The following is a 13,541-nucleotide window of genomic DNA, read 5'->3' as shown; positions in this document are numbered from 1 at the left end:
AGGTAATGTGTAATAACTGGCTTTTGAGTTTGCTCAAGTAGGTCAGATGGGTTAATTATTTACATGTGTATCTATTTGACTATGACATCTAAACCAGTTCTTGTGCGTGATCTGGTGTGTCTTGCATGGTGACTCTCAAGGCACATTGAGTTCAATATGTAGAGCTGTCTAAAGACCAGAAACTTATTTTTTTTGTGGAGAACATTGATAACATCACATTTTTGTTCCTACATCCTCATGGATAGTGGTGTCATCCTCTGTGTACTGGAGCCAATGGAACTATTTTCTCTTATGCCAGATATGAACCCTGCCCTTAGTGACTTAGATTTGTGAATGGTAAGTGTTACTCAAGGAACTGGACAAAATGGTTATTTACTTAATAATGGCATTTCAGTTGCTGAGTATCTTGCTAAGCTAAGCTGACTTAAGTGGACTGAAACATTTGCAGTCTCCCAGAAGACTGTAGTATAAAAACAACAGATACCCATTTTGTTTCTGTGTCTGGTACAGATCTAGTGCAGTGCTGATAGATTAGACCTAAATAATGTAACTTAAAGTTAAATCATGCTTTTAAAGTCTTTCTTCAGAGAAGGAGGAGATGTTGGAATGGGAATTCACTTTATGTAGGCATTCATTTCTGTTCAAAGAATGGTGCTTAAGATATGAGGATATTATACCAGGATGGAAGAAATTTATTAGCCTGTTGTCCTACTTATTGTAAGCCTTGACTTAAATGGGGTCATGCTTCCTTCTGAGTTATTGTTGTTACTAGAGTTTGTTTTCTCTAGCCTTAAATCTTAAGATCTGGTTCCCTGAATCTGCAGTCCTCTTTAAGACATAGAACTTCACAGTCCAGCAGTCAGTTTTTAGGACTTTCTGAGCAATACTGGATAATTTCAGCAGCTTCACTTTGTTTGTGAGGCTCTGGGCTTCCTGTTCTAAATTCTCTAAGTAAAAGGAAATGAGAACAACATGATCTCTTGTAGATCCATAGTCTACTGTGGCTAAACTATTTCTACTACCCAAGTTAATTATCTTAAGCCAATGCTATTATTTTTTCACTATATTGCAGTCTGCTGAAGACCATGAGTACAGTTTTCTTTAACCTCCTGGAACCCAGAGTCCCTTCTCTTGTAAATAAGTCATGAGCAGTCTGTTTTTGAGGAAGGCTGTACTGACTTTTCATGCTTGTGTAGACTCCTCCCTCTAAAACAAACTTCACTCTTGCTTCTCATAACTTCTGTGTATGTTTCTAAATACGGTGTGTCGCCCTTTGGAGACAATATGTCCTTCTGCTAAATAGGCAGTTATCCTGCATACCACTCCACTGGATTACCTCTCCAGAAAAACATGACTTAAAGCTCAGCTGATTTCAGTTAATAAAATTGTGTAGTACCAGCTCTGTATTCTCTCTGCTTCTACAGCGTACATGCATACATTTTCCAAATGTCTGAGGGAAACTACACAACCAGTTGCCTGCTGCAAAAACTATCAATGTATCATAGAAGAATGTCTCTAGCTGACTGTAACAGAGATGTTGTTGTAATGCCTCTCAGGTCCTTCTCTCAGAAGGGTTTGCGATTACCCTGCACTGTGTGCCCTTTGCAGGGGGGCAGAGGGACACAGCACAGTCAGCTCTTGCTGGATATTCCACATGCTCCTGCAGAGTGTCCACGCACACCTTGAATATGTGCGGACTCTGAGATTGCAAATGGTATACAGCTTTACCTACACAGAAGCTTTAAATGCAGTTCGAACTCAGTGTGCTCACTGGGCCCATTCGTAGTAACCACTGAAAATAGTCTTAAGATCATTTTTAGTTCCATCATTTGCTGCTTAAAACTTATTTAGGCTACCCACCCTGTAATCTGCCAGTGAAAGCACCTGTGGGATTTTCAGTGATTTTTGCAGTGAAAATTGAATGATGCTTGGTTTCTCTTAGAGGAGGCTGTGAAGCATCTGGCTGGGGCAAATGAGGCATGTAGAATGTATGAGGAGTGAGGTCAGATTCTCTTGCTTTGCCTGCATTGGCGTTCCAGTGCAACAACTGCTGGACATAAACAGCTGCTGAGATATCTCATTTTCCTGTTTCCCACAAAGGAAAAAACAGCAGCTGGGTCTGAAGTGCCTGAGATGATTTAAATGAGTTCCTGGTTATTTCTACAGATATTTTCAGTTTCATCAACAGAGCGCAAAATGAGAAGGACGGACAGACCCTAAAATATCCATTTTATTCAAAAAGACTATTACATTTTTTGTTAATGCTTCTACCCTCAGTCCTGACCCTAGAGGAGAAAAATGTGTCAAAGCCCCAAGATGGCATACTAGAAATGCCATCTGGCTGAGAATTTTTGGGACAGAAAAATTGGGACAATTTGCTGGTATTCAGCAAACCTGTGTTTTAATCTTCCTCATCTTGCTTTATGGTCACGTGAGGTGAAAAAAGGTAAGAATATTTAGCATCAATACTTTGGCCACTTCTGGAATAGCAAAGCTGTGGGTGAATTTTAATTATGCCATGATTTTTCATATTAAGTTCTTATTACCATCTGTAAAAGTACACTACAATACCAGCTCTGGGGGCTGCAACTTACTATTTTGGAAAAATAATTGTTTTGGATCGCAAGCTATAAGAGGGCTGCACGTCTGTCTTCAAAGCTGGAATGAATTGCAGATGAAACCCATAGTGAAGAATAAAAAAAAGTATTTAAAAATGCTACTGCAAAAGTAATGCTTCAAGGGCAGGGGTTATGTCTTAGGAGGATGGTTTTGGTGGGCTGTTTTTTTTCTTGTCAAAATTTTTTTCTCTCTTAAATAATTTGGATATACCTAAATCTGACAAAGAGTATTTACTGTGGATAAATTAAGGTCTCTGTTTTGATAGTTGATTCAGATGGGCGGAAGGATGAAGAGTAGTTGGTATGAGGATGGAGAGCGGCAGGAATTCATAAAACTTCTAGACCTTATGAAATTGCTCGAGTTCTGTCTTGTCAGCTTTGGATATATCTGCATTTTGTGACTTCTACTTTTATAATGGCTCTGTTCAGAGGTGCCGTATCCTCCAGGGACCTCTCAGTGATGAAGTTGCATTGCTTACTGACATCCATTACATGTCTTCCTCCTCTGTGGAGAGGAATGTGCAGTGGAGTTCTAGCTTTGGAAGGTAAAGGAGGTGGGTGGGCGGGGGTGTGTGTGTGTGTGTGTGTGTGTGTGTGTGGGTGTGTGTGTGTTCAGAATATCTTCTGTTGCATGTTTGTGTTGATAAAGGGAAGGCTGAAATAGTACATTTACAGCGGGAGCAGGAGGTGGTGAGTTTTTATAAAGAGAATTGATTTCTCAGGGCACTCACTCCATAGCTGTGGACCATAGGGTAATTTTACCTCTGATATAGAGCAGTTTTACCCTGGTTGTAACAAGTTACTTTTGTTAAGATCCAAGTTGTCACTGGCATCTTTGTTTCAGACTTTGAGTGATTTTTTTTTTTTTTCTGTTACTATTTTTTAAGGGAGTCTAAACTCAACATGTGTCTTAGCTTTTATTTTTAAGGAAGTTCTAGAAAGCTTTCTTTTTCTTAAAGGTAGGGAATTTGTACATTGACTGTTTAAGTGCATTTGGTATGTAATCTGTTTTAACAGGATATTTTTATATTTTCTGTTTTACTGATTCCTTTTTTTTTTATAGAAAAGATTTAATACAGAACTTTCTTACTTTTTAATTCAACTTTTTTTATACCTTACCATCTTAGGATGAATATTTAAACAACAGTCTTCAGTCTTGCTTCAAAATGTCCCTGTGTGCATCTTCTCACAAGGACTTTTCTCAGCTATTGCCACTTCAGGATATTGGATGCAATAAAACAGAAATTAAAAACTCACCCGCTGGTATCATCTCTCCAGTTCCCTACAGCTGTAATCAGTCCACGTTGACAGCAGAACACAGTCCAGTCTACATTCCCTCATCTTACATGGAAAACAGACATGAATATTCTGCAATGGCATTCTGCAGTCCTGCTATGATGAATTACAACATTACCAGCAATTTTGGTGATTCAGAGAGTGCATCTGTAAGGCAAACATCAAGCCCCAATGTGTTATGGTCTGCTCCTGGCCATCTCTCCCCTCTGACATTGCACTGTCAGTCATCGCTTCTGTATGCAGAGCAGCCAAAAAGTCCGTGGTGTGAAGCAAGACCGATGGAACCAGTGCTACCTGTGACCAGGTCAGTACTACTCATTGCTTTAAAACTTTGCTGAAAATTATTTACAGTTTCTTCAGTTCTTTTAAGTCTTTTCTTTTTACATTTGACTTCTATGTGTTGGTCTCTGAAAAACCAAACCAAACCAAAAAACCTCTACCAAACACCAAATCAGTCCTGGATTTTGTGGCTGTTTTTAATGTAACTTCTGAAATAGGATTTCTTTTTCAATAGCTCCTTAGAGAACTATACACTGACAAAAAGCACTACAAATGCCTTCAATGTGGGTACTGTTTACTGTATATAAACAAAAGTTCAAGACTGCTAGGTACTACTTTGTGTAATAAAAATTAATTTTGCTCTGGCAAATTAAGTCCTGTGAGTGAAAGAAGTAAAGGTTCATTCTTTTTTCCTTTTCATACAACATTGTTTGAATTCCATTTTATCTGGATTTTTGTTTTTTAAACTGCATCTAATAATAGTTATGAAGGCTCTTCATGATCTTAGAATTCAAGGGGAATGTTTTCTTTGTTTTTTGGTTTTAGTATTAACAGTCACATAGCAGCATGCATCATGTTCAAAAGGGTTCTGCTACTGAAAAGTCTGACATTGTTTTTTGTTGCTGTTCTCAACTGACTTTATGAAGGCGTTGTGAACAGCAGATTCATGGGCTAAATTTTCAGCTGTAAAGAAACTGTATTTGCAAAAACACGTGCCCATTCTGCATGTTTATTCATATTAGAAACCATAAGCAGTGTGTAGATCATCAGCTGATGAAATTACTCCATTCATGGGCACAACAGCTGTTGGATGGATAAAAGCACAGGGTATTGCTGGTGCTGTTCCTGTTTTAGCAGCTGTATGTTTAGTCATAGGGCTCCTTATTTAACTTCAGCAGTCATTGTCAGTATGAAAAATGGTGTGTTCTGGCAACAGTTTTAGTTCAATTGATAATAAAGAATTTGTGCTATTTTTGAGACTACCCACGTTCCTTCTGCAATGGGTTGGCCTTATGTTGACTGCACAGGGCTAAGGCAGGAGATCTATGTCTACTTCAGACTTGTAGGCTGCACAGATCTTCAGCTGGGCCACCTGACTAGTCTCTCTTTGGAGTCAGTAGAGAGTAGCAGGCAGTTCTGGAGTGCAAATCTACTTTAAATGTAGGTGTGTGGACTAGGACAGGCTGTTTGGGTAGCACTTATATACAGAAGAATTCCCCAAGCAGGTCTAATGTAAATAGGGCTAACATTCAAACTCTTCCCGCTTTGGTTAATGTTTCAAAACTTTGACAGTCCTGGGAAGGCTGCTGTAGGTTATTGTTTGAAGCTGTCCAGATGATGGGACAGCAGCTGGAATAATTCAAGAGCAAGAGCACCCCATCTGATGCTCTGCACTGTGCTCTCTACATAGACAGAAAGGAAAGCCAAACCTGCCACACTGGACTTGAAGTAAATAAGTCTTCTGCCATTTGTATAGATTCATACAGACTGTTTCTCTTTTAGCTGATGATGACCTAACTTAAAGAGGAGAAATTAAATCTAGAGTCTAAATTTATGGATGATCTTTATTGTTCAACAGCAAGTAACTACTGTGTTGCTTGGTAGCGGGACCTTCTCAGTGGTTCATTTGTCTCAGTATGATGCATTGTAACCCCCACTTTGTGTATAGAAGTTGTAAAAAAGAAAAAAAAAATTAATTTTACATGGAAACACAAAAGACAAGAGCTGTAATTCTCTTATTGTGGATATCTGTCCTGAAATAAGGCTGTAAAGAAAAAAGCCCTGTGTTTCCTTTTGCTTTATCCTTTGGTGAGGTCTTAAATTAATGTCATGAACATTATATTTATTGCCATGGGAACAATGACTGTGACACTACAGATTCGTAGATTATACCTTGAAGGAAGAGTTCTTGGGATTGAAATTTAAAGGAATAGCTCTGGGGGAAGGGAGAGACTAATGCTGTAAAGTATAAGTAATTTTAAACAGTGTTGTAGTTTGAGAAAAGGGATTTTGTTTGAACGATGAGTAAGAAAGCATTACTATGTATTTAGGCCTGTTACATGGTTTATTTTACCTTTCAAAATAAGCAGGAGTCTCACCATAAGAGTTTATCTTCCCTGGGTGTAAATTTCTGTTGACATTAGCAAAGTGGACCACATTAGTTTGGCTAAAGCTGATCACTGTGTAATTTGGATCTCCTTGTAGACCAGCTTAAAATAAAGAATCTGAATTCTCGGCATTCCCTTTCCTCACAAATAGGTTCATTATATGAATACAGAAGAAATTAATTTAACTTTGTTAAATGCAAATTTTATGCAGCATAGTGTTACTTTGCACCAATAGTTCAACAAAAATGAATTGTATTCCATGTAAAAATCAATGTGAATTTTTAGAATTCCATTTTTTTGTATGAAATGGTGATAATTTGGTGATAAAGACTCTGCTATATTTATTTGCATTATAGGTCCTGTACCTAGTGAAGACAATAGAAATAGTCTCATAAATTTTGTTGGTGCAGGATCACTCAATTTATATTAAAATGACATGAAGAAGAAAGGAATGTGACAGCATAATTATATTATACTTAAAAGTAGTCTGAAATTGAATTCTGTCTTCATCCCCTAAATAATAGGATTTTAATTAAAGAAACAAATGGTTTATTTTCAAAATGAACAGATATATTACTTTCTAAAAAGTTTTGGGAAACTTTAATGAAGTTGCCAGAGTGATGTTTCTGGAACTTAATTTGGTCTTCTTTTCTATTATTTTCCTTGTGCTTCTGACTAGTTGCAGGTAGAGCGTGTAAGTCAAGGTTTTTGGGGACACAGGCTAGCAATGCTTGCTTATTTAGAAATTATTTAGTAACATTGTCTTGTTCACTGTGTGCTAATATCATATTTATACATTCCTTAAACTCTGCTCTGAAGACATAATTATTTGTATTATTCTCCTGTGTTTTTTTTTATTGTGCTCATTCTGCAGAGCACTTAAACGTATCTTGAAGTCTCTTTGCGGTATGGGTTGGCATCTCCATTTTATGATGGAATAGTTACAAACGTTAAGCAAAAATACATCCCTTAATTTTGAGATACCTATGACATGATTTTCAGCATATTAATCAATGTTTGGAGCATAGCAGAACCTATCGAGATACAAATACTGACAGTTGTGTGGTATTAACAATTCCATAAGTTGTAGTGGAGGGAGTCTTTAGAAAATGAGGAAGAGAAAGATTGAAAAGTATTCTTCAGCTGATTTTTGCCCATCATCTTGTACACATTCTGGGAGAGAAAAGAGCAGCATTCTTCATCCTACAGCTTAGGCTCTTATGGGTTTGAATTATCTCCAGGCACTGAATGAGCCAGTGGCCTGTGGGAGGGAGGGAAGAATGGTAAGAAACTATAAAATCTGGACTATTGATTTTTGACTTAATGGATTTTTCTTTTTATTTTCTTAGTGTTTTTTTTTTTCTCTCTTTCTTTTTATAATGTGCAATAGTTTAGGTTTTAAAAAAACCTGACAGACAACAAATGCCATGAGCCAATCTTACTACTTTCTAGGTCAGATCCTTGCCATCTTTTAATAAAAAGTAGAATTTAGATTCAAGTTTTCCAGGTGTGGCATATGCATCAAACACTTGCTGTGGCAAAGCTAGAAATTAGGAGACACGATATATACTGAATAACCTAAATAGTCTTGCTAATTCCTTCTCCTTTAGGGTAATCATCTTGTCATTGTTGATGACTAGTAGGAAATCACTGACTTGTTACTTTCAAAAAAATCTTAATTCTCTTTATGGAAACATAACATCTCTATATAGAAACCATCACCATAAAATAGAAAGGAGTATTAGGAGTTGCAAAGCAATAAATCTTTGTCCATGCGGTTCCTCAGTAGCATTTTCCTGCATCCTTCAGTGCAGGAGCTTTGTGGGCATCCAGCCAGCTACCGCCAGTTCTTCTGGAGGACCTGGCCGCTCATTCATCTGCTGAGCATGCTAGAGTGCACCAGTCGCAAAAGCGCTGGGAGGTGGTCTCTAACCACATGTGGGGCTATTCATTCTGGTTTGCTGTTTGTGTGGATATGCTGTCTGATTGCAAGGTTCTTAAGGTAAGGAACATGTACCTTAAAGCTTTCGATTATTTCCTAGTTCTGTTGTCCTTAAAGACAACAGTAACAAAACGATTGGACTTGCACCTCCTGCTGTGCTGCTGCAGCTATTGCAGACGGGCAGATTTGATGCCTGTTTGGCCTGCAGGAGGGATTCATTCCGGATTCTTGCTCTGTGTGCAAGACTGTTTGCCACAATCTGCAGAAGTCACGCAGCTTGCATGTGTGCAGAGTGACTGTCATTAAACTTTTAAGCAGGGAAAGAAAAAGTGTTTTTTTGAAACACTTGTCATGATTGGAAGGTAAAGAACAACGCTCCTCAGTGAGATGTTATGGTATGTGCTTTTTCTTCATTTTCATCCATAACATCTTGGTGCTTTAACGAGGGCAATAAACATAGAGCATATCAGTCACTGAGGTGCTCTCTAGCTGATTTTGGTTCTCTTCTGATTCTCACAATTGGATCATGACTCCCAAGTAGAGCTTAAAAATATACCTCTTCTACTAATGTGAAACGCCAAATTACTTTTTCTTCCAAATACAGGAAAACAGTAAGGAATAGTAATGCTTTTTCCTCCTTGCGTTAGCAGCATATTAGGCGTGTGTGATACAGTCCCTTTATCCTAAGGTAGAGTTCCCCCCCGCTGGTCTTCCCAGCATGGCAGAAGGGGAAATAATTTAGTGATTCAGCAATCCATTAAAGGGGGGATGTGTGTAATCCAAGACCGGGCTTCTTAAACATCTAAATACCCTTATGCCCTGCAATATCTGGATGAATTAACATTTTTTAAAAGTTTCCAGTAACTTAGTTGTAGAGCAAATGCCTTAATTTTTCTGATTTGGAATTTGCTCAAAGAACTACCTTTTTTCCTTTCCAGATTTTCTACTAGGAAATTGGAGCACATTCTCCTCAAATACTTATAAACTTGATGACTTTTAGTTGGCATGTGGGTGTGTTTGTCCTTACCTCCTGTCATGAAACCAGCACAAAGTCTACTTTTAATATGTTAGTTAAAGCCTTTTTGACAGCACTTTCAGCGTGTTTCTACTGTTCCGTTTAAACTTGCTCTTGTTGGTGAACGGGTTTCTTCTGCCCTGGCAATGTACCCTTGTTCTTTAGAAGTCATAAACCATGCTGCCTGCTGCCTTATTCCAACTGATGTTTCTTTTCCTCCCTAATCCTGCTGGAAGGTGGGATGAGGAAAATTCTGTAGTTTCTAACTTCTGCCTCTGTGCTTAAGTTTATAGATATAAGTTAACTATACAGCTTTCCTTTTGTTAAACTGCTGCTGAAAGTTCGCACGTGACACTATTTTCTCTCTATCTAGAAATTGTATTGACCATGAAGGTAAGGCATGCTAAAACCACCAAGAAAATGAGGTCCTGAGAAAAAGTACACAATGGATTTGCTTCCTATACCTAAAAACCACTTTACTGATAATCTAAGTTCCTTTCCTTTTGCTGTGTGTTTACAGGAACTTGGTGTCAGGAATTGGCTGTTATTTCATGGTATTATCCTGTTCTAATTTTAATCCAGTCACTAAGAATAGTTCCAGTAAATTGGAACTATTTGCAGCGCTTCAGGAATGCATTTATGTTGTTAATTAATATAGAAAAATAAATTTTTTAATGTGTGAAAGTATTTTATTAATTGTGTTTCTCCATTCTTCTTGTATTCAGACTTCCTTTTATTTAGCATTAGGGTGATCAGTGTGGGTCGTCGCCTTGAACATAAAACTTTGTCTAACATTGTGAGTTGATCTTGTAGGCTGAGAGTCATATCTCAAGATATTTGTCTCCAGCATCTCATTGAATGAATAAAGCCTCGTTTAAAGGATGAAATACTTGAGACTAGATGTATATTGCTCCATCTAGAATTTTGCCTTGCTAACACTACAAAGCAACTGCAGCTCTGTTCGTGGTAGTGTTTATCATGTCAGTCCGAGCTGTCTTGAGTTTGCATTTTCCATGTGAAGCTTCCCAAAGGCAAAGTCCACTTGGTTCACAATTTCCTGGACTTGTACATTTCCAGGAATTCTCCAAGATCAGCATTCCATATGATTTTCCCAGCGTTCATGCGAATGACACATCAGCAGTCCAGTTTTTATGCCTTTGAGTATTTTTAAAACTTTATAGTCTGTCATCATTGAAAGCTCTGGGATCAGACTATATGCTTTAAACAACCTTATCAGAAAAAGGCTTAACAGTGTTTCACACTATCCTGTGTTCAGTAATAAGAAGTCTCTATACAGAGAGACTAGAAGACAATGGAAAATAATGAAACTCTTCGCAATGTAGATTAATTTTTTCCTGGTTTATAACAGATGTTTTTCTTTTCTGTCAGAGAAACATTAAAAAGAAAAACTAATGGCAATGACTGTACAAGCCCAATTGCAAATAATCCTGGCTCAAAAAGGGATGCTCACTTCTGTGCAGTCTGCAGTGACTATGCTTCAGGATACCACTATGGGGTCTGGTCATGTGAAGGCTGCAAAGCATTCTTTAAAAGAAGTATTCAAGGTAGGAGAATCAGCTTTTGATAACTTTGCTCAAATAAGTAGTTTCATATGATCGGGGCTGCAGCGGCTGATCTAGTAATGAGTTGATCTAAAATCCTGGTGTATGGTGCTGTATGCTGAAAACAGAGCAACACATGATTTGACTACTTTATCTTTTGGCTCTTATGTTATCAATATCTGGAAACATTACAAAGTGAGCAATTGATTTCTTAAGAGGTGGAATACATAGCACAACAAGGCCCTGCAGCAAAGGCCTCGGTGGGATGGCACTGCAGACCTGTGAAACTGATTGCAGTTTGTGTCCCAAAGTAGACATAGTAATTGTGATTTTGTTATAATAGACACAGTTAGAGTAGCTAATTGTCTGGAAACTTTGCTTGCCAGGAACTATTCTTGAGAAGAGTATATTGCCTGGAGCTGTTGAGTCATAGCGTATAATATCTACACAGAATGTAGGATATAAAAAAATGTGTAGTAAATATTAGGTACAAACCTGATTATTGTTATTTCTCAGCCCTCCACCCCCCAGAGCTTACATTGCAGTATTTCTTACTCTGCCAGATCTCTCTATCTAAGATTCCCACTTCAGTGTTTAAATTCTTAAATATTTGGTATTTAGTTCAAATTTGCTGAGTGGCTGCAATATGAAGTAAATGTAGGTCTCCATGTTTCTTACCACAGCCTATGGGCAGTGACTTATGCACCAGACTGCAGCTTTGGACCACTTCATTTCTTTAACCTTGGCTCTGGTTATCATGTTCTTTGGCCTCATCTGGGGCCTGTTGGTAGAAACTTAATTGGATTGACATTGGATACTACCTGCAGGTACTAACACAGAAAATCCTGTTGTTTTTTGGTCTGTAATGTTCCCTTCCTCTTCTGCACACAAAGCCTTTAGCAATATTGAGATATTTTCTTTTGGATCAATATGGCAGAGTTGGTGTCACCATTAGAATCAATTTTAATTCAAAACTTGCTTGCCTTTTCAATTTATTGTGCAAGTTCTGCATGGATGAATAAAAATTTCTATAAACTGGTGCAAGTTCTTTTGATTTCTAAAAATAATTGAGGAGAACTTTGTCTCCAGTTTGTCACAAATGGAGACTGAATTTGATCTCAAAGTGTTTTCTGTCAGGAAAATTATTTGCCTGCTCTGTGTTGCTCACATGTGCTTTGGCCATGACCAAGTTACCCATTGTTGCCTTTTGTACACCTTAATGTACCCTGTCAGGTAATGTTTGTTTGTAATTCAAATAAATGAAAGCAAGTTCTTGGCATAAAACACTATCAAGCGTTCAGTTGCAACTGTTGTTATGAAGGATATTACTTATAAAAATAAAAAACTTCTGGGCCTACCATAGACCGAAATGTTGGGCTAATATCTAATTAAAATTAGGTGGTATGACTGAGCAACTGTGTGTGGTCTCTTCTGCTTGTCCAAGTTTGTAGTGTAGTGTATTTGTCCCACATCTCTGAACATCTGCCTGCAAGCTAAATTATCCCAAGGCCACAGGAGTTTTAAACCACTTCATACTCCTGTATGCTTGGGGTATGGTGCAACAGAGAGCTTCCTCCTCCTTTCCCCCGATGTTGTGTGAAGAGTGAGAAACAGTAATTTGTTTTCCAGTCATATCTGCCAGTAGGAAATGGGACAAACTGTAACCCGATCTCTTATTTTTAAAATTGCTGGTTCAAAAATTCAAGGTTAAAATTATTTTAATTTTGCAAGGAAATAGTCACAATGGTTCAGTTAAATAATTACTCTTGGGGACATGAACTCTTGGACTTGCATCAAGTAAAAAAAACTCTAGTAGCTGTACTTTTGCCTGATCTAGTCTTAAAGTTTGAAAAAATAACTTAAAAAACAACCTGAGATAAAAGAGATTAAGAAATGTAAATGAGTGAATATTTTTTGCATCCTTTGGTAATTACTGCAAGAGAGATTTCTAGTATTTGGCAGGAGATGATTCGACTGTATTTACACCAAGAGCATACTCAAGTCCAGTTTACAGTAATAAACCTTTGGACCAGATTATTGATTAATGAAACACAATAATGTAAAGGGGTTTGGGTGGGGGCGAGGTGAGGTGAGAGAGAAGGAGAAGTCAACAGAAGAGGCTGTAATGGAAACTGATGAAAAGAAGAGAAACACTTGTCCAGAATATCTAAAAGTTATACTTTCTGCTTAAGCTTTTCTTTGTACTATAGAGTATGCGTTACTTCATACTAGTTTACTTTCTCTCTTGGGCTGCTTTTTTTTATTAACTTTGGTCCAGGGTCAATCCTCCAAAGGCTTCTTAATTCCTGAAACCCACCACGTCAGAGAGTTCAGTAAATGGAGATGTAGTTTACTTAAATCTTTTCAGGACGGAAGCTATCTGCACTGCTGTTTCCAACTCTGCTGAGGAGAAAAAAATCTACTATCTGTCATCTGTAGAGTCCCAATATACAGTAAGAAGTTGGAGGTTGGAAGCAAATTTCCACAAGAGCATATGGCCCATTTTCAAAAATGAGTTGGTACTAGAAGGTGCTTGTTTATCTAACAGTCATCAGTAAAAGCTGATCTATGTTGTCTGGTTACTTTTTGAGGCCACAGATTGATGTTTTCAGTATAGGATAAATATGCATTTTTGCATCAGTTAAATTAATGGAGCTAAGTTATAGACATATGAAAAAGTTGAGATGCTTAAAATCAAGAAGGTCCTGATTTGGGAAATGA

General features: G+C 37.7%; 1 protein-coding gene across 1 annotated transcript in view; it reads left to right on the top strand.

The window, feature by feature from the left end:
- The first annotated feature begins 3,751 nt into the window (after positions 1-3,751).
- The window catches only part of ESR2 (estrogen receptor 2), a 32,984-nt gene continuing 23,194 nt past the window's right edge, over positions 3,752-13,541 (top strand). Inside the window, exons 1-2 of the mRNA XM_059819343.1 lie at positions 3,752-4,218; positions 10,648-10,823. Coding sequence (XP_059675326.1) covers positions 3,785-4,218; positions 10,648-10,823 — 610 coding nt within the window. The 5' untranslated portion in view covers positions 3,752-3,784. The remainder of the gene's footprint in view (positions 4,219-10,647; positions 10,824-13,541) is intronic.

This window comes from Gavia stellata, chromosome 7, assembly GCF_030936135.1.
Source record: "Gavia stellata isolate bGavSte3 chromosome 7, bGavSte3.hap2, whole genome shotgun sequence".
Taxonomy (NCBI): Eukaryota; Metazoa; Chordata; class Aves; order Gaviiformes; family Gaviidae; genus Gavia; species Gavia stellata.
Note: the sequence above shows the minus strand (reverse complement) of the source record. Positions and strands in the feature narration are given on the sequence as shown.